The following is a 21,539-nucleotide window of genomic DNA, read 5'->3' as shown; positions in this document are numbered from 1 at the left end:
CCAGATGCTGTTGTGTCTATGAAGAAGGACCCTCCACTACCAGGACTGTTCTGAGTTGAAGGAGAGGAAATAGCAAAGAGGTTTGGCAGGTGAGCACGTACTTGTGGCTGATAAAGCTGTGTTTGAAGTTCCTCTGCTGCACTGAGGACCTCAGGTAACACTCCCACCAGCAAATTTGGCCTCCAGGAGTCACACAGTTGTCTTAAGAACCATGAGATTATTATTACCATTATCATTCCTATTTAACGATGCTGAAATGGAGGTGCTGAGTCTTTCTGGAAGAGCTCTCCTTGGCTGCCAGCAGCTTTCCCTGTGAGCCGGGCTGTCCGTAGGGCGTTTCTCGGTCATCAGATGTGGAAGATCCCAGGCCAAGCGGTGCGCGGGAGGCTCACCACGGTGTTGGCCTTCGCTCACAACTTCACACCCGGAGAGACGATGCATCCAAAGCTGCGTTCACACGGTGCGGCGCTGAGCCTGAGGGCAGTGTCGGACCCGAATTAATGAGAACTTTCCCCGTGGAGCAATGAGCTGCGCTGCCTCCGGGATGGAGCGAGCTTGAGCAGCGCCAGCCCCGGCACAGCGGTGCGGACAGGCGTAAGATGAAGGAGGTATCATTTTTTTTTCAAAACCCATGGCTGGCCAACGTCTTAGGTAATAAATGCTATGAATTGAGGAATGCAGCCTTGTTATTGCCTGGCGGAGGGGAATTCATTCTGCACATTGGCTTCTCCCGAGTTTTCCACCCAGGCGTCGTTGACTTCTTACCACCACATAGATATTTCTGTATTTCAGCAAAATTCCCCACTTCTAATCTGGATAGTCCTCGCTGGGTGGAGTGCAAAACCCACATTGTTAACTCCGGATAACGGTAATTAAAAGAAAATAAAATCAAAGGTGCTCAGAAAAGAAATGGAACATTTTTCTGTGGAAGCCAAAAGATTATATTAAACGTCAGTGGTTTAATAAAATATTATGAAGTTTGGGAGCATATTTTCCCTGGGACTTAATCTGTTTATACATCTAAAAAAGTAAATAGAATATCACTTTACTTGACCACACAGAAAACCTGATACAGGGGGGCTGCTCTGCTGTATATATTTCTTGGTGAATTGCTTCCACCTCAGGTTTCACGCAACGCGTCGTGAGTTGGGTCCATTCCTCTCCTGCCAGGTCGGGGGAACGCAGGAATTCATCAAACGCGGTGGCGAAACGCTGGGGACGTGGCAGGGCCGGGGGGGGAATGGCGAGAAGACCTGACTTTTCAAGGGTGTTTTGCAATCTCAAGAAAGGAATACAATCAAACTACGTGGAGAAACGTGAAGTGGAAGATGGGAGGTCATGGAAATGATGGCGACAAGACCGAGGTCCACTGGGGAGTTCACAGCCCCCCCCCACCAGCTGCCACGGGGTGCGTTAGGTTTAGGAGACTAAAATCAGACGCAAACGGGTAATTCCGTCTTTTCCCCTTTTTCATTAACCTGCCCACTCTTTCCAGGTTGCTGCCGCCAGCAAAAAGAGAGCACAGCCTCTCAGTACCCGTAAACTTTATTAAATGTGTGCTTTTTCATTCTTAAATTAAATTAAAATCAGTCTGTTTCATACTGGAATAGCACCAAAGGGAGAAGGATGACAGTATCGCCAAGCAACGGGGAGGGAGGAGAGAAAAACCCAGAAACCGTTATATGCGAACAAGTCTTTTTTTTAATGGTTAAGAAAACGGGCAATTTTGTTATTTCCCCCCCCCCCCCCCCCCCCAATCTGGAGACCTAACATTGTGTGTGCTAGTGTGTACGGTGGAGAACCGAGGAGGCTGAGGATCGGTGTTAGGCAAAAACCGCTCAGTGCAGGGTAGGCATGGCCAAATCACTGCTGGAAATTTGACTTCTTAGTGCTGCACCCCAAAAGACCACCCCGAATACCACGCAGAGGAGTCTCATACGCCGTCCTTCATGGCACGTTGGTGTTTATATTCCTTTTAACTGTGTAAATTATTGGGTGGCAGCATTTCCTCAGGAGTTGATTAAATTCCCCACTGCACCAAATCAGCGCCAACTACTACAACGTGGACGCGGCAGCCCGGACCTTGCCCTTCCAGAAATCGCGACGATGCGATTCACAGCAGCAGAGGGGCCGGTTTTTGTCTTGCCAAACTCCACTGGTAAAGAAAAACCCATTTCTCCGAAATTTTCCAGCTGTGGCCAGTTGAAGCACGGTGCAAAGAGCCGCTGCAGGGGGCTGAAGGGAGGTCTCCCGTTCAACTGCCTTCCTGAGTCGGGCTCTACAAGCCTGTGCCAAAGCACGGTGCCGTCAATGGGGAAAAAAACCTGATTTTTGAAGCCTTTGGGGGCAATACTTGTGCTCAGCACCCCAGCTGCTGGGGGTTTCTGCGCACCAGGGCTGGGGTGCCCCACAGAGCCCCACTGCCTGTTGACCAAGGCCACCCGTGCGGTGCTGCAAATGGGGGGCGAAGGAGATGCGTCTGCTCAATAATCATAGAATCGTTTGGGTTGGAAGGGACCTTTAAAGCCCATCCATTCCCACCCCCCTGCCATGAGCAGGGACATCTTCCACTAGATCAGGCTGCTCAGAGCCGCATCCAACGTGACCTTCAGTGTTTCCAGGGATGGGGCATCTCCCATCTCTCTGGGCAACCTGGGCCGGCGTCTCTCCACCTTCAGCGTAAAAAATTTCTTCCCGATGATAAATTTGACACTTGGCATCGATAGGATGCTTCTTCTCATTATTACCCTTACCCTTAAAGATAAAGGGTTCTTTTTTAAAACAAATGTTCTAAAATAATTTGTGTGGCATATAAGCCTAGGCTTCATCAGTGCACATTTGATTATTGAAACCAGAAGAATTTTAATACACCTAATTAGTTTCTCGTCAGTAATGTATTGATTTTTCTGCTTTTAAAAAAATAAACTTCATAGATCACTTTCTTTTTTATTTATAGCTACTTTTGCTTCCCCCCCCCCCATACACATGCTCAATACTGTAGGCCTAGGAGGGGTGCGGTTTTCAATAGTTTACTTCCAATTCTCAGGTTAAAATAGCCTAAACTTCATGGCTGGATTTTAAAATAAGCCTAAAGAGTTTAGAGGCTTAAATGTTATTAGAGTTCAAAGCAATTTGATTGCGTGACGTCTTTTTAGAAGCCATTGTTCATACGCGGAGGGATTTTTCAAAAATACTTATGGCCCAGATCAAAAAAATCAATTACGGTCTCGGAGCCCTAAATAGTTTTACTAGGTGTGCAGCAAGGGATTCAAACCCTCGGAAACGAGCGGAAGTAAAACTTTCAAGCATTTTGGGGAAAATATGGCTACGTAGCGGAGTTCAGTGTGCTGGGAAGAGTTTTTTTAAAGGCACGTATGATAGTTAGGCTTGGGGACACACCGAAACGGTACTGATTTAACGACGGTGATTTGGTGGCAGTTGTAGAAACTCATTTGTATGAAGGTGCTTGGTGTTGCTCTGGCTAGTTCAATACGGGAAGAACAATCTGTAGCCCTATAAAGCTGCTTTATAGTAGTCTAAACGTGACCATATGAGAGACAATAGCAATATAATTGTATTGATTTTTTTAAATCATACTCTTAAGTGATATTTATACTTGTCAAAGGCATGTACAGATTAGCCCAACCGTAAGTCTCCTTGAAATACCAGAGAAATGGCATACTTAAATCTTCTTCTCAGCTTGGAAAAACCTCGGATTTTTGTGCCTCGGTAGTGCTGGCACTGGGAGGTTGTGCCGATGTTTTGGTTGTTTCAGTTGAGTGATGCCTTGTCCTCGCTGCCACCTTGGCTTTTGCCCTGGGATGGAAGAGGACAGCGTGGGAGGGATGGTGGCCATCTCCCATTCCTGCCCCAGCAAACCTTGCTATTAGAAAGGTTTTCCCGATAGTTAACCCCCATCCTTTCGGCTACACCTTGAGCCCATTCTCCCTTGATCTGGCCGGCACGGGCAGAAAGCAGATTGCTCCCCTCGTTTCCAGTGAGACCACTGGGGAGACCATTACCAAGAGCCCAGCGCTATTCCAACTTCTTCCAATTTGGGAGCTTTGAGCTCCAGCAATGAGCTGCAGAGATGCTGGGAGGAACCATGACCCCATGAAGCCAAAGCGGCTTGACCATCTCTGATTTTCTCATGTCATCTCTTACATGAACACTGAGGGGGCGAAGGGAGGCAGGTAAGAGAAAGGGCTGTTGGGGGTCTGTGACCCCCCCATCTGCCTTTCTGCTGCAAGGGCTTCGCAGAGGACGACGACGTAAGATGTTTACCCAGATGTGGTACAGGACGTTGCCAAAAAGGGGCTTAAAATGGGACACGCTGGAACGAGAATGGTAGGAAGGGGGTGGAGGTATCAGTGGAAGGAGCAAGGGTGGCGCTGAGCTGTGCCATGCCAGGACACGCTGCTGAGCACAGCCCGGCCGTGGTGCCACCAGCCCATCACCACCGCTCCACCAGCCGGGGTACGGAAAACCGAGCTCAGGTAAGGCTTTGGGGCAACAATGGTGGGAGAAGGGCCTTGCAACACTAATGAGGTTATTTTAATTACATTGGGAAGTGGGCCTTGCGTACAAAACCATGTTGGGTTTGTGTCTTCAGGGGATGAGAAGATCCCAGGACTCTGCATCCTTGGGAAGGGAGGGAGGTGTGTAGGGATGGGCAGGAGGGAGGAGGCTCAGGGCAGCCGAGGCGGGGATGTGGCTCAACCCCTGCAGTGGACCTTGGTGCCATGAAGTTGAGCAGGTACCAAGCTGTTTTCCTAAGCAGGACAGCCCAAGGTGGAGATGACTCCCTCTTGGGTTAAGCTGTACTTTCAGATACAATTCTCTTTGGACTCCTTGAAATCTTTGCGCTGCTGTGATTTTATTAAGATCTCGGCGGACGTGCAGGCAGCCAGTGAACTTGGTCCCCAGGCTTCTTCCTAACCGCATTACCAGGTGATCCCCCCACTTAAGTTTGTTTTACCCCATCAGGGGCTTTTTAAAGTTAAGACTCAGGAGAGGGAGCATCATTGTGTGGTGTTTATACAGCACCACGCGATAATTAGGTGCTCCTGTACTCCAGAAAACGCTGCAGATAAAGAGCCAGCAGATAAGTGAGCCCATAGTAATACAAGATCCTGCTTCGCTAATAGATTTCTGTTGCTGAGACACTTTTACCAGCCAAAAAAAGGTGATAAGGATCAAAGCAAAGAATTTAAAGCTCCTGGTTATTGCAAACAGGAGATTCGTTTTGCCTGACAATTTTTAAAGCCCTGCACACCCAGGGCTCTTGTTCCTGCCTCCCCCTCGGTTCTCCTTTATGAAAGGACAAGAAATCGTCCATTGTCTTCTCCTCATTCTCTCCCCTTTCTGGATGTAATTTTTGTTCATTTTTTTTTTCCCCAAACAACCTTTTCTACACCTTTTTAAGACTGGCCCAACTTAAAACGTTCTTCATTATGGCTTAAATATCACCCGCCGGACACTGTGAACCTGTTTCCTGCGTACGAGTGGTGGGATGGTGGGTCCCCCATCACCTTCGAGTCAGGTGTACCACGAGCAGCAGCATCTCGGTGTGGACCTTCTGTGCCCATCACCCAAATCCCTTCAGATGGGCCCCCCCTGGGAAAAGCAATTAAAAAGACCTCAGCGTAGCAAAAGGGGGGCACACTGCAACGGGGACCACTGGTTTAGAGCCAACTCCTGTGAATGAGGCCTTTTGACTACCTGGCGATTTTCATCATAGAGTCAAAAAGAATCATTTGCTTTCTTTCAACTTTTGGCTACCAAAACTGTTTTGTCTCAAAACAAAACAAAGGATTATTGGTTTTGGCTTCTGTAGGATGAAAAATAAGTTTGGTTGATGAAAAGAACTTGATTTAGGGGGAGCAAAACTTAAACAAAAAATCGAATACATGAAAAAAGTGTCACCAAAGGTTTCACGCAATAAAAAAAAATCCCCCAAGGTAAGGATTTGAAAGCCAAATTAGATATTAAGCCTCCTCTGTTTCCTTGTCAAAAGCGATGAGGTCTGGTCTAAAGTGGTATTTGCAAGCCAAAATCTGTCTGACCTCCCAGTAAAGCTCCAGTTTCCCCAAGCACCCCTGTCATTTCTGGAGGTGGACCTGAGGACATCTAAAAGCTTTGCACCTGCATATTTTTATTTTTATTTTTTTTTTACAGAGACGGCGCTAAACCTTGGGCCCATTGAAGGAAGCAGCTGAGCTGCAGGTGATGTCAGTAGGACGAGGCTGCTGTTCACAGCCCCCTTTTCTGGGCGGACACACCTCCTCATCTCCGAAAGAAAACAAAGCAGTGTCAAAAGAACAAAATAAATCAGAACAAGTCATGTTTCAGCACAACTATTATTTTTTTTTTCTGTATTTTCCCCCCTCTCTACTGATATGTAAAAAAAATATATATTATATTATATTTTCCTTTTCTTAAATTATCTTTTTCAGCCTCAGTCCCAGCCGAAGTCCTGCCCTGTCATCTGGTAGAACTTCATGTTGAAGGGCCGGTAGAAGTCCCGCAGTCTCTGCACCACCTCCTGGTCTATGTCGGGGTGGGTCCTGCCTTTCGTCTTCCCCAGGCAGTGGGGTTTGCTGCTGCCTTCCGCCTTCTTCAGGCACGGGAACCCCTTGGTTTTGTTGAAGTAGAAGTGTTTGTCGGTGATGATCCTCTTGAGGCCCAGAAAGTCCTGGACCCTGCCCAGCTCCCCCGCGGGGTCGCTGATCAGCCTCTCCCCGCTGACGAAGAGGATCTGCCCAATGGGGAAGTAGAGGAGCCAGTTCTCCAGGTGCTTGGCGTAGATGCCAATCTGGATGGCGCTCCACGAGGTGTCGATCAGGCCCGTAGTCCTGTTTTTGAAGGTCAGGCTCTCAAAGGTGGGGATATCGGGCTTCTTGGAGAGCGTCTGGGTGTAGTCCGAGATGGCTCTGGTCACGGGGTCCCGCACCACCACGATGAGCTTCGTGCCCTTGGACATGGAGGAGATGCGGGCTGGGGCCTCCTTGGTGACGAAGTAGCTGGGGGTCTTCTCCATGGTGATCTGCCCCTCCAGGGTCCTGGGCATGAGGTCTCTGGGAGAGGGAGAGAGGGGAACATGTTAGTGCCGAACGCCCCTGGGCGCGGTGGGGGAGCCGAGCGCAGGCAGTGCTCGGGGATGTCCCGGGTGCCAAGGGCGGGATGCTCCTGAGCCTCAGGCCTCCAGCCCAGCTTGCTCCCCTCCTTGCATGGATTGTCAGGAGGCCGAAATGCTCTGATTCAGCAAAGCATCTAAACACCCTCCTGATTTCCCACTTCCTTTGGCTGCCGGTTTCCCTAGAATTAGACCTAAACCTATTTTGCCTATTCGAGGCTTCTAAGGGGCTTCCTGAGGGGGGTCCCACCTCCCTTCTTGCGATGGCACATCTCTACACTCCTAATGTCCTATCCCTTTAAATTCCTCCCTGCCCACACTGAGGTTTCCTGCACATTGGCTTAAATTCCCTGGAATAACAGTGAATTTCTGGAGTAACAACACTGCCTTCCTGCAGGCCACAAGGGATTTTTCAAGGGCCAGGATGTAAGACTCTATCTTTTGGTATTTTCAAGGTGGCAGCACGCTGATGTCACATAAAAATGTGCAATATCAGCCCCCTGACCTCAGCAATTTCCTTCTTCCACCCAAAGAAATCCTACACGCAGGCTGCTTTGGGAAGCTCTCCCAGCCGGGAGCGGGAAGGGGCTTGGGCTCCGTCCAGGGTCCATCCTGCCCCATGGTCCCCTTGAGAGTCCCAAGCCCTTCTGGGCCAGGAATCGGGTGTGATTTGCTAAAGGATCGCAGGATTTGGCCGCAGGATAACCTGAGCTCCTCCGTGTGAAACAAGGCAAGCCAGGAAGGTGTAGGAGCCATATGAACGGCCGCTTGCTCCTCTTGGGTGCTCCCAGCTCCTCTCCTTGCTCCCCCTTGCCTGCCACATCCCATCCCATCCCATCCCATCCCCTCACATCGCATCACCCTGTACATCACCCCCGGACAGGAGCCAGCATCTGCGAAACACCAGTGATTCACACCGTCATCAGTTGGTTACACAAAAAAATCCCCCCTTCCAGGCTCTCAGCAGAGTTTTCCTTGGTTTCCTTCCAACAGTCCGGTCCTTCCCGGGGCGGGGGAATGGGAGATGGATGGGGAGGTGGCTGCAGCGCCGGCGGTGAACCTCGCCGTGCCACCAGCGGTTCTCATGGCAACTGTGGCCCCAGGTCCCAAGAAGCAGGGACCCGCATCCCCCCCCCCGCAAGCCCTGACCCCTCGTCTTTGACCTTGCCGCGGCTGCGACACCCGTGCGCCGTGATGAACTGCTCCCCACCTGCCCCGCACCATCCTGCAGCAGCAACATCTGGTTTGCAAACCTCTGCAATATGCCAGCAAAATTAAACTCATCTATCAAAAAAAGCAACAACGAAAAGCCAACAACAGCTAAAAACACCAATAACAACCAAACCCCAGGCTGAGTCGTTACGTTACAAACGAGGCAGCGAGGACTGACCCTTCCTAAAGCATTTCTTCCTCTTTGCAACCACGTTACAGAGAGGCTGAGCAAAGACCTGGCCCTAGAGAAGCCAAATGTCTTCTGGGCTTTGCTGAAGGTTTCTGTTTGGGTGAAACTCCCTGAATTAGGGACATTCAGGCTGGAGAAGAAACAAGCTGAGGGGTGTGAGAGAGCTTTCGCACATCCTGAAGGATGCCAAGAGATAAAGGCAATCACTGCTGACACTAAGGATGGAGACGGGGGTTCAAAACCAGCGTGAGGACGGCCTTTGCCGAGCAGACACGTAATTCTACGGTGGGATTTGCCATCACCTGATGCTGCAAAGGCTGAAAGTGTAAATGGCTCAGAAACAGCCTGGCCAAATTCACGGCGGATGAAGTGAGTTGGTGGCGATGACATGTGAGAATCCCAGACCCACTTCAGCCATAGGGAGCCCCCAACCCCAATTGCCCGCAGCAGGGAGGAGATAACAGGGGAAGGAGCCCTACAAACCACAGCTTTTGTACACTCTTCTGTAGATACCAGACACCAGCCACCATCTGGAAGAGGGCACTGGGCTGGACGGCTCGGTGCAGCTGCTCGTATGGCTTTTTGCTCAGGGCAGTCTCATGAATCACCTTCTCCCCCCATGCGCACCGAGCCCGCATTGCTCAGGTGGTGTGTTGTTGCCCTTCGGTTTGGAAACCCTGCGACGACGGAGTCAGCTGGAAGCACCTGAACCCTCGAGAGGGCACGGGAACCGGGTGGAACCCCCCCTTTCCCACCACCTGCCCCCTGGGTCCCCGGCTGCTCCCCACCTCCTGCAACTGCAAGCTGCTGTTGAGCAAGAGCAGGAGCCGCTGAAGCGGCAGCGGGAAGGCAAGCTGACTTCTGTTTGTGTTTTGATAAGTGTTGAAATCTCCGCTGTGTCTTCCCAAGGAGGAGATTTAACCCCTTTCGCGGCGAGGCTGCAGCACAAAAGGTTTCTTCAGCGCCCAGGAATGAGCAGGCACCTCCGCTGCCAGGGCCGGCGGGCAGGGACACGCCAGGAGCCACGGGGAATGTGCTACCGCAGCTTTTGGGAGATTAATTAATTACAAAGGGCATCTTTCATGGACGTAAACAGATGCCTGAAGGCCTCCCTGGACTAATGGCATCTGGGTTTTATTGCAAAAGAGCCACTTGAAAAGACAAGAACCACAAAAATGTTTTTGGCAAGAGCAGCCACCAGTGAGCCCTGCCAGAATAAATGGATTCTGTTATTTTAATTTTAGTAGAGCTTGGGGCTTTATTTAATTACTTAATAGGGGAGGAAGACTTTCCTCAAAGGGAGCATTTCGGCTATGTGTGCATATTCATATCTGGCCTTTTCCAGGTCCGTACTTTCTTCCCAGCAGCGGAGTCCGAGGTGGCCGTTCCCGTGTCCGGCCAAAGCCCATGGAGGTAGCTCACAGGGCTGCTGCTCGTGGGGGCTGTGGCCCCTTCCCCACCCCGATGGGCCTGGCAGGACTTCGCTTTGGTAAGGCAGGGGTTTGGACGTGTCCTCCATCGTGGCGGCTGCAGCAAAGCCTCCCGCTCCCGGCCGGGGAGGACCGGCTGCTGCAGGGGGCCGGGCTGGGGGTGACGCTGTGCCAGGGCTCAGCACCAGGTGGTTCCAGGTCCCAGCGACGCACGTGGTTCCCCTGATGATTTCCTGGGATGCACCCTGGTGTGCCAGTCCTTGCCATCGGCACTTCAGTGCTGGTGTCACGTCAGGATGCCCCATTAACAGCCCCCCAACCCTCAGAGACTCCCGGTGTGGGAACCGATCTTTGGTGTCACGTTTAGTATGGCTTTTATAGCTCTTTATGGACTGTACAACGATGCCTTTAAAAATCTTGACGTTAAGTTTCGCAGGGCAAGCAGGCTGTTGGCTCAACCCTGGAGACCAGAGTCCAGAGAGACGCCACCTGATCTTGAGTCCCTGTTCTTAGCAAGAGCACGGTTCTGGGGAAGAAAGCACCACTTTACGTCAAGAAACCAGAACAATTTCACCAAGCTGGGTGGGGTGGCTGACACACCGGAAGGCTGTGCCACCATACAGAGAGACCTGGACAGGCTGGAGAGCTGGGCAGAGAGAAACCTTATGAAGTTCAACAAGGGCAAGTGTAGGGCGCTGCACCTGGGGAGGAACAACCCCATGCACCAGGACAGGTTGGGTGCTGACCTGCTGGAGAGCAGCTCGGTGGAAAGAGACCTGGGAGTCCTGGTGGACAACAGGATGACCATGAGTCAGCAATGTGCCCTTATGGCCAAGAAGGCCAATGGCATGCTGGGGTGCATCAAGAAGAGTGTGGCCAGCAGGTGGAGGGAGGTCATCCTCCCCCTCTACTCTGCCTTGGTGAGGCCGCACCTGGAGTACTGTGTCCAGTGCTGGGCTCCCCGGTTCAAGAGGGACAGGGAACTGCTGGAGAGGGTGCAGCAGAGAGCTACAAAGATGATTAGGGGACTGGAACACCTCTCTTATGAGGAAAGGCTGAGGGATTTGGGTCTCTTCAGTCTGGAAAAAAGACGTCTGAGGGGTGACCTTATCAACACTTATAAATACTTAAAGGGTGGGTGTCAGGAGGATGGGGCCAGGCTCTTTTCAGTGGTGCCCGGGGACAGGACAAGAGGCAATGGGCACAAACTTGAACATAGGAAGTTCCACCTAAACATGAGGAGGAACTTCTTTACCCTGAGGGTGGCAGAGCACTGGCACAGGCTGCCCAGAGAGGTGGTGGAGTCTCCAACTCTGGAGACATTCAAAACCCACCTGGACGTGTTCCTGTGTAACCTGCTCTAGGTGACCCTGCTCTGGCAGGGGGTTGGACTAGATGATCTCCAGAGGTCCCTTCCAACCCTATGATTCTATGAATATATCAGGCTCCCTCCTGATAGGCACCCAAGGGTTGCGTTTGGGGAAATTCAGCTTGGAGGAACGGATGCAATGATACGTGTTGTTGGTGTTTGCCACCAGCTCGTGCTGGGGACCCACCTCGGCTCCATCAGGGGATGGGAAATGGGTTAAAGCAGCTGTTTTCCCTCAGCTGACCTGTGCTGCTGTCCCACCAACTCCAAGCAGCAAGAGAAGCTGGTGACTAGTGAGAAAACAAGCATTGGTTATTCCAGAAATGAGATTTTCGGAGGGGACAGCCTGTTCCCTGCAGTGGAGCAGCCCCATGCTGCTGGGTTTGACACAGTGGTGGGAGCAGCTCCTGGTGTTTGGTCCAGAAACGTCAAGGTGAGTTTGCTGTGTGAAGTCCACCTGCTGCTTTGCTCCCAGATGGACCAAGCCATGACCTGCTGGGGCCCTCCTGGGCTCCTTCGCAGTGTGCAAGGCATTAAAAGCAGTGTGGATGGACTTGCCGCAAAGCTTTCCCACATAAATCTAGTCCAGACCTCTCCCGGCAGGAGGCTGAAGTCGGCAGATAAGGGCGGCTCTTCATCAGGCCTCGCAGCACCGCAACCCAAAGCGATAAATAAAGCTGCCGTGATTACAGCCATCAGCCCCGCGTGCTCTCTAGTAAAATCTGCCCCAATTATCTGCTAAGGGCATCATCTCCTCTAGTTTTAACTCCAGAAGGTGAGTGCCTTCTCCCTGGCAAGCCTAGTATGACTTTTTTTAAATAAGCTGCCCCTCAGAGCCCAGCTGGGTGGACTGAGATGATCACCCAGAACAAGCTGCCCGACGCAGGGCCTCAGCTGCAGGGTCTTGCACACCCTTCTCCATCTGAGAGCGTGGCCACGTCTACCTTGAGCTCCTCTGCAGCAGAAAAATGAGTCTGTGCCCTGCCTGAGATGGCGATTGCAATGGAAGGGAGGAGGAGAACAGGTTTAGCCTGGAAGAGGGGTTTGCAGCTTGCAGCAACGCAGCTTCTCGGTGCCGGAGCAGGGACCAACGCAGGGTGAATGAATCGTGAAGGAGAAAGATCAGTCCCCGCTCAACCAAGCGCTGATGTCCCCGGGCCCAGCACTAGCAATCTGGGGGTGGCCGAGATGTGGGCACACGCTCGCCCCGACAGCCTCGGCCGTCCCCGGGGCCGCCACAGCTTCTCTGGGAGCAGGAGGGACGAGCAGAGCGGGTCTGCAACCACCCCAGCAAACACGGCAGAGGTACGGCCTGAAAGCGCAAACCCACCGTCCACCAAGTCCTGAGATGTAGAAACACCCGCAGCCGGGGCACCCGCATGGCAGGGGCAGCGCGGGGACATTGTTTGTGTCCCTGGACCCCTCCAGCCGGGCTGGCTCGTGCTCTCCCCTCCCGCCTTCAGGCAAAGGAGGAGCCGCCGCTGCAGATCCCCGGCTCCGACACGTCGATGTTTGCCCTGGGCTTTGGTCGCCTTCCCGCTGACCTGGCCGCAGCCCCCAAAGGGCACGCGGGCCGGGAATTCTCCGCTGGATAAAGGATGGGAATGAAGCAGGAAGGTGAAGCCGGGGTTTCGCACAGCCTGTTTACACGCAGCTGGGCTTTCCCAAAGGGGATGGTGATTTTAGCTACCGGCATCTTTCCGTTCCACAGCCCGCAAGCTGCAGCGGGATTAGGAGACGCAGCAGAAGGGCATCGCTTACCCCTACCCTCACCCCAGGACACCTTCCCTGGGCAGCCTGGGCCGGGGGGCACCTTGCTCCAGCCCCCGGGGGCTTTTTCTGTCTTTGCCAGTAGCCTGAGCTACCGGTCCAAGCAGTGGGATACATGCAAAGGAATGACGGGGAAGGGACCCCCCCCACCCCAGGCAGGTATTAGAGCATCCCAGGAGCCTCCCTGTTTCCATGGCTCGAAATGAGTTGCCAATGAATTAACACCTCAGGGTGATCTGCAAAGAAGGAACCTGCCCTCTGTTACTTCTTGCTTTGGTTTTTGCTTTCTTGCAGTTTGGGTTTGCTCCGGACTCAACGGCCAGGGTCTGGGTGGGTTTGGAGCGCCCCAGCCCCCAGCAGCGGTGGGAAAGGAAGTCTCTGCTGGGGGCAAGCGTTGTTTTTAAGGAAGTGCCAGCGAAGAGGTCACCGCAGGAAAAACCGTATCAAAGAAATGCTGCTCTTTCCAAAAGAGTCCAACAGCTCTGCAATCAGCTGTGGGACCTCGAATCCCACGGAAGAGCTTTTCCGGCAAGGAAGGGCCAAATCTGCTCCCAGAAATGTAACGCGAGGTCACGGGGAGGATGGGACACGCTCCCACCAGCAAACGCCCGTCCTGCGTCCCGCCTTTGCACCACGAAGCGACAGCGCGGTTACAAATGAAAGTGGCTTGTTAGAGCAAAATTATCTGATCTTTATGTACGGGAGGAAGAGAGGAAGGAGAAAAATTCCATTTCTTTCAACTCCGGGAGCCAGCAGCGTTCAAGGCTTGAGGGAACCTTGTGCGCTGCCTTCGGTATGTCATGTATGAAGTGACTGGCACGACGGCAGATGTTACGGCAGGGCAAGGAGAGCAGAGAATTAACTGCCCCGGCGGGAGCTTATTTCACCTCGCACTTCTCTACAGAAATGCCACCAGAATTTCTGTCTCCGGGAAGGGGCCAGACACCACAGTGACTGGCACGTAACAGAGCTGGCAGTCCCGGGGGAAAGACGGAGCCTTCTCCGGCACGAAGCTATCGAACGAGGCGGGTGGGGAAACTGAGGCACAGCAAGCACGGCGGCATGATGCAGCCTCACACCCCCATTGCTCCCTGCGCTGCCGCGGCCAGCGGCGAGTTGCCTTCTCCTCCCCCACCGCCGTGTCTCTTTTTCTTCCAAATCATTCCGCGTAGTGACTCTGCAACAGAAATTTATTTAAAAAAAAAAAAAAAAAAAAATTCCAAACCTTGCCTTTCCCCCACCCTCGAGCCCCCCCCCCTCCCAGAAGCACCCTTACAGTGTGTGCAGGAGATCACTGAAAAAAAAGATGCTCTGGCAAGACCGATAACTTGATGTAACCAATAGCGTGTATGGATATATAAATTAAAAAGTGCTGCCTAAAGAGGTGAATGAGGCCACCTCCTGCGAGGCCGGAGGCTCAGCCCAGGGGCTGTGCTGCCCTGGCAGCTCCAGCAAGGCTCTAAATGTGCTTTGATGAGCTGTGAGGGCACGTCAGAGTTAGCTGAGCCTCCTGCTTTGCCTATTTTGTGCAGTCAATAAATGGAAAGATGCATTTCAAGAGTCTGATACAAATTTAAAAAGAACATCTCCAAGAAAAGCTGCGGGACCGTGGAAGCTGAAAGGAGAGTGGCAAAAGCGCAGAGAGAGGCCTGGAAGGAAAAAAGGAAATCACTCATCGCATTGCTCCATGTAAAATTAAATCCAACTGATGTTCTATCGAAGGGAGACTCTTGCCATTGGTTTGAACAGAGGATGGATTGGGCTGAGGGTGCAGCCTTTAAAGGTTGCTTCCCACCCAACGCAAAATAAGAGGCAGGAATGGGCAGGAATAAGGGCAGCAACAGCCCTGGGAGGGGACAGCAAAGACCGTGGGTCTCTCCCATCTGTACCCATCCTGCTGCCGAGGCATTTTTCTCTGCGTAAAGATAAGAGTGAGCAAATTCTAGGTGTTATCAGGGGACCGGCAACACAACCATCACCTCCCAGAGGATGCCCGCACCCTCACGAAGCAACTGTGGTGGAGTCAGGGGCCTTGGGTTTTCTTCTGTCCCCACTGAACCACTGCAAACCCTGCAGGATGAGGGCATCACCCGCGGGGATAATCCTGGTTCTGTTCCCTTGGCTTTGGTTGGAAAGGCAGCTGGCAGGACTGCTGCAGTTCTACCAGTGGTAAATGGTCCCTGGGTTATTTGCTCCCCCGAGATGCGCCGAGGAGCCTCCTGCCACCTTGGCACGCTCCCTGCGCCCAGCGCCCTCCCAGGACACAGGTTTAGCCTTTCTCCCCTACCCCCGCTACTCCAGAGGGGTTAAAAAAAAAAAAAAAATCAGTGTATGCATGAAGATGGGGCCTCGTTGGATGGAGCTGTGCTGGGATGAAAGGGCAGTTCCTAAAGCACACGGGGCATATCATTACTTCTGCGCACTTAGAAAATACCCCAAAAGCCAGAGCTGGCGGCTGCAGGGATGGTCACTGCTGGGTGCCGCGGGCATCGCTGCAGGGGATAAGCATGGCACACTGTTAATATGCCACCTTTCCGAATAAAATGCTGTTGCAGAGGCAGGGTGTCTCCTCCCCCCCACCCCAAATCAGCCTGCTCTGCGCTTGCTGCTGCACACAGCGGCGGCGGGAGCTCCCGAGCTCGCTCTTACGGCGGATGCTGGCGTTTATTTGAGCAAGTCTCGGTATTTATGTATCTCATTACATCTGCAGCCGGTAGCATCTGTTTCCACGCTGTATCTGTCAAGCAGCATCTTATCAGCGGAGCTGCCTTCCCGTCCCTCCCTCCTCGCCTTCCTGGTGAGCTCCCTCTGAAGTTCAGGAGACGGCTGACAGCCCAACGCGGGACGCAGCCGGCACCCCTGCTGCAAACCTCTGCCTAAACTGCAGCCCGCAGGGCCACAGGGACCAACCCCCCAGACATCTGCCCTGTCCCCATCCAACCCCCCAGCAGCAACCAAAGCCGGGTCCCAGGGTCCAGCCGGGGCAGGGTGAGACAGAGGGATGAGGCAGGTGGCCATGCCCATCCGGGCATCCGTACTGCGGCTATCGCACGGGCATCAGGGAATCTGCGGGTCCAACTGAGAGGCTGCACTGGTCTCTTGGGGGGGTTCCTCAGCAGATCCCCCCACTGCACCCCCCCGTTGCATGCCGAGTGCCCCAGGCACCGCTGCTCCCTGCCACCAGCCGGTTTAACCACTCCAGCGTTTAAGAAAAGCCGCTCCAACCATCTCAGGGACTTGGACACCAAACTGTCAGCGCCGCGTCCACAGGAGTAACAGCCGGTGTCACACGAGGTCACAGCCAAGAAGCCTTCTCCTTCCCGAGGAGCTGGGAAACCCATCAAAGAAACGCAGCAGAGAAAGTGGCTTGTCTGCACGGGTTGTTGCTGGTACCTCCGCAGGTGGACGCTCTCCTTCCGGACGGATGGGGCCATGACCCTGCTCAGGAAGAGCAGGAACAATCCCTGGCCAAGGGCAGGGCGGCTGCCGTCCTCCCGCAGCCGGGGCCGGGGTGACCCGTCAGGAAGCGGCAGTGTCCCCAAGATAAGGGGGTCATTCTGCCCCTGGCAGCCCCCGGACGAGGGTTTAACTGGGTGGCATCTTCCCCGTCCCGGCAGCGGTGGGGCCATGGGGTGTCTCGAAGGGGCGGGGGAGCATCTGGACACCAAGAGGGGCTGCACGGGAGCCTTTGCTCAACACCACTGTCTTCCCCCCCCACCGCTGTGCTTTCAGTGCTCGGCTCCTGCCTTGCTCCCTGGGAAGGGAGGTTGCACTGATCAGGGCTAATTACAGCATGCAAGCCCTCTGCCTAATTGCTCTGATTAATTATTGATGGGCAGAGCTGCTGCTGTGAGGGCAGCAGGTAAGCGGGGAGCCCTGTGCTCGGGCAGGTGCCCGGTGGCCTCCTGGCTCCCAGCGAAGGCGATGCCAGTGGCGAGAGGCGATGCTGCTGTCCCGACATCCTGCAACCAGCCTGGGAGAAGGAACCGTGCTGAGAGGCTCCCAAGAATCTGCTGTGCTGGGAAGCACATCTGGGCATCTCCTGGAGACCGCCAGTGCCTAAGTGCTATCGACAAGCAGAAACTCTCTGATGCCATTAGCCATGCAAGCCATTGATTTTCTTTGCTGGAACAAGAAGCTCATCGGAGCTGAGGCCATCAGGGGTGGCACCACCACTTCCTCCGGGCTGACCCGCTGGGCTGGAAAAGGGGCGTTTTGTAGTTGTTTTCTTTCCAATGGCTAAAAAGCCAAGTCATCGCGGCGCATTTCTGTATCCGTCTGGGAGGATGCTGGGGCCTGCCCGGTGGCGTTGTTGGTAAATCTCAGCCACTCAGAGGCAGATGAAGAGCTCCAGAGCCCTTGGCCATAGACCCCTTCACCACGTCTCCACCCTTCGTGTGGGAATGGAGGCACCACCAGGCACCACCTAAAGGAGCTTTCTCTGCTGGGCTCGGGGATGGGTTCATCAGGCATCGCTGCCGCCGAGGAGTCCGGCAGTGGTTGCCCCTCGGCCTGGCTACCAGCCTGCTCTTTGGCTCGCCCAGCAGCTTTAGGCAGCGTGCGGGTCTGGCGTATGCCGTGTTCCAGGGAGCACAAACCCTGCCCTTCCTCAGCAGCCCCGGACCCAGCGCTCATCACCTCCGACAGCGGCCACACGTATTTTTCGATCCCCTGTTTTTACATCTCCGCGGTCTCTGCGGTATCTTCCCTGATAAGAGCTCAACCCCAGCAGTGGTTGGGGCTCCGAGCGCAGGGCATGAGCCGTTTGCCAAATCCCTGCAGCACCAGCTGATTCTTACAAGGGAGTAAATCAGGCCCACAGTGATTTCATCCTATTTCCATCATAGCTCCCAAATGAAAAGTGATTCCTCACTTCCCAGATGGACTTGCTTGGGGAAATTCAGGCTTCTGGTGGCTGGTTCTGTTGGCTTTTTGGTGCTGTTTTTTGTTGTAACTGTTGTTCCTCTTCATGAAAATGGACACGAGTTCTGCTCTCTTCTACAGACGCCTCTATTATTCTGCAACCTGATGATTCCCCTCTCTGCCGCATCGTGCCAAAGGAGGATTTTCCAGCTGAGACGATGGGTACGAGCCCTTTTTGCAGCCTTGCACCCTGCCTTTCTCCCCTTGCTCGAAGCGCGAACCAAGAGCTCCCAGTCCCACCGTGCACTGGAATAAGTCGCCGCTGGAGGCGAGTGGCAGACGAGGGTCAGCGCGTGGCTGGAAACGAATCCTGTGAACCCAGCGCTCACCCAAAGCAGCAGGTTTGCTGAAAAGCCCGTGCCCGCACGGTTGCGCGGTGGGGAAGGAGCTCACAACCTCTTCCCATCACACGGTGGGATGCAGAAGAGTCACAGCCTTCGCAGGGACCAGCACGACCTTCAGCCTGGGCCTCACCCTCCTCAGTTTTGACGTTAAACTACCCGGTTTTGGGACCTGCATCGCCATTCTGAACGTGCACTGCATTTTTTTTTTGTTTGTTTGTATTAAAGCTGTGCCTGTATGGGCTGATCTTTATCCCCGGCTAGTACATGGACAGAGCGGGAGATGGCACGTGCTCTGAAAAGCTTATGGAATAAACAGAAAAGACTGAGGGAGGAGAAAAAAAAAAAAAAGGGCAGAACTGACCCAGGATCATATCAAATTTCATACAATGAAATTTCATATAATGAAACCTCAAGGTTGTTCTTCTTGCTTAAGCCCATCCCAGAAGTGGAGGGACCAGAGCTGCACCTTCCCCCCCGCCCCCGGACCCGGGTGAACCCCCCCGGTGGGCTCGGCCTCGGGGTGCCAGGGCAGAGGGGTTTGTACCGGGGGGAAACATGGGAAAACCTCCACCCCCAAACCAGTGACCATCTCCCGTCTCTCTCACTCAAGGAGCTTCAAGACCACCCATTTCAGCCCTGACTAAGCAAATCACCTTAAAGAGGAAGGTTAAAGAACTGTTTATTATTGGAAATGTCTCCCTCTCTAGGACTCATTTTTTGATAAATTAGCTTCAGCTTCATTACTTCATGATATATTTCCCTTGACATTTAATTATACTTACCCCAAACACATTAAGCCAATCAGTCTGAACAGCTTCTTATTAATATGCAAATTTCTCCTTTGAAAAGCCATGAATCTGTGAAAAATCTCTTTAGGCTTCAATTAGGCCCATTTGGGAAGTTGGGAACCCCCCAAAATGCCCTCCTGGTCCGAGGTCAGAGAGGACCGGGGGGGCCAGGGGACCCAGACCCACCCCGGTGCCTGGTTTTGCGATGGGAGAAGGGGATGCTGCCATCCACTAAAGCACCTTCACAGGCCCGGAGCCATGGAGAGGAAGAATTTTATTTTATGCTGAGGGTGGCGAGACACTGGCCCAGGTTGCCCAGAGGGATGGGAGATGCCCCATCCCTGGAAACATTCACGGTCAGGTTGGATATGGCCCTGAGCAACCTGACCTAGTGGAAGATGCCCCTGTTAATGGCAGGGGGGTGGGACTGGATGGCTTTTAAAAGTCCCTTCTAACCCAAACCATTCCGCGATTCTATGATGCTAAGATGGGAAGTTGAATCCTGCAAACCAACACGGTGTTGGCAGCTTATCCCCATCCCAGAGATGATGTTCCTCCTCTCCACCGGCCCTGGAGATAGGGTGGTCCTCTGCTGAGGACCACAAAGCCTTCTCGCTGCAGGGGAGCTTCACGTGGGAGCTGCAGAAGATGCAGTGAAATCTCAGCCCAGTTTTTAGCAAAACAAACAGGAATCCAGTTCCCCCAGCGCCATGGGCAAACAGGACGTGATTTGCATTAGGCAAATAAATTGAACCACACAATTAACCATCTGCCCTGGAAAAGCTTTAGGTTTTGCTTTAAAGCATCGCTTCCAGCCTCCCTCTGCTCTCGCATCCGTCTGAACGCCGCAGGATTTTCTACTCGGAAACCAACAGGGAATAAATTCATTGAATCATTCCTATAAGTAATTGGAGAGAACCATCAGCAAAGGTACCACAGCCCCGCTGGCCTTTGGCCTCCCCGGATGTATTTTCTGTGGATTATGCCAATGGGCAAACCACAAAACTGCTTCAAACCCTCCCAGAGTCTCCAGTTCCCACCAAAAGCCTTTACTTGCTAAAACGAGATGATTTCCTGGGAGCTGCCGTCGCGAGAAAAACTCACCCATTTCATCCTATTTCAAAAGAGGCTGCAGGTTTTTTTTTAAAAAAAAATACGATTCGGTATAATTTTTTTTATTCCCTACAGTTAGACATTAAGATCGGAAATACATTGCAATCAGTGTACTATATAAATAGTCCAATTTTGGAAAACAGCTCTCATGAGCAATAAAGAAACCCAATTTACTATGCGCTGTAATAAAAACATCTCTTTTAGCATATAAATCAAACCAAAGTGAACAGATAAAAAAAAAAAAAATAAACTCAGCCCCCCCCTGTTTTTTTGCCTGAGAGCGCAGGCGGCCGGCCCTGGGGAAGGGCTCGCCTGCCCTATATAAATATATGCAAGAGCAAATCCGTTAAAAACTGTAGCCACCACTTTGTTTTCCAAAGGTCCCAGTTTATCCTTCGGCAGAAGAAGGTGGGCCGGGGAGAGGTCGGCGAGAAACACAATCCTTTCCTGTATAAACAGTATAGCCCGGGCTGATTTTAAGTGCGTCCTATGGCATATATTTCATGTGTGTATATATAGAGGGAGAGAAAGAGAGATTTTTCAAGCCAGCCAGAGACATAAAGTGATCTTATATCATCTAAAACCAACAATCCTACTTGGACTTCTGGCAGTTTTCCTCGCAGTCGTCCCTGCCACCCCCCCGCCCCCCGCCGCCCCTTCCCCCACGGGCGGCTGGTGCGCGTCGCCGTCTGCCCCCATTATTTTTCACAAAGGCATATAAATCACTGGGGAAACTCTTATTATCTTATTTTCCCTCTGCTTCCCCCTTGTCTGTTTTGAGAAAAAAAAAAAAATTAATGCATTTGTCTCCAGAAAAACGCGCAGTCTCTATAATTCAGTTTTAAAACAAGCACAACTCGCAAATGGATAGACCTCGGTTAGGAGACTCATTTTTCATGCGAGTAATTGAACCCTTCCCTTCGATTTTTCCTTTGGGTGTTAAAAGACAACTGATGCCTTCCTGGAATTTGCTGAGGTCTAAGAAAGGTGGAAAGACAAGACAGAAAAGAAAGAGCAGAAGGCAGAAAGAAAGAGAAAGATGGAGAGGAAGGAAAAGAAAGAAGCCAAAGGTGAAAAGAAAAAAGAAAGAAGATGGAGAAAGAAAAAAGAGAAGGAAGGATGGAAGGAAGGAAGGAAGGAAGGAAGGAAGGAAGGAAGGAAGGAAGGAAGGAAGGAAGGAAGGAAGGAAGGAAGGAAGGAAGGAAGGAAGGAAGGAAGGAAGGAAGGAAGGAAGGAAGGAAGGAAGAAGAAGAAATGGAGAAAGC

At 52.5% G+C, this 21,539-nt stretch overlaps 1 protein-coding gene across 1 annotated transcript in view; it reads right to left on the bottom strand.

Moving 5' to 3' along the window:
- Positions 1–5,441: 5,441 nt before the first annotated feature.
- Positions 5,442–21,539, bottom strand: part of HS3ST3A1 (heparan sulfate-glucosamine 3-sulfotransferase 3A1) — a 39,080-nt gene continuing 22,982 nt past the window's right edge. Inside the window, 1 exon segment of the mRNA XM_054221814.1 lies at positions 5,442–7,076. Coding sequence (XP_054077789.1) covers positions 6,458–7,076 — 619 coding nt within the window. The 3' untranslated portion in view covers positions 5,442–6,457.

This window comes from Rissa tridactyla, chromosome 15, assembly GCF_028500815.1.
Source record: "Rissa tridactyla isolate bRisTri1 chromosome 15, bRisTri1.patW.cur.20221130, whole genome shotgun sequence".
NCBI classification, from domain to species: domain Eukaryota; kingdom Metazoa; phylum Chordata; class Aves; order Charadriiformes; family Laridae; genus Rissa; species Rissa tridactyla.
The sequence above is the reverse complement of the archived record's forward strand: the minus strand, read 5'-3'. Positions and strand labels throughout refer to the sequence as shown.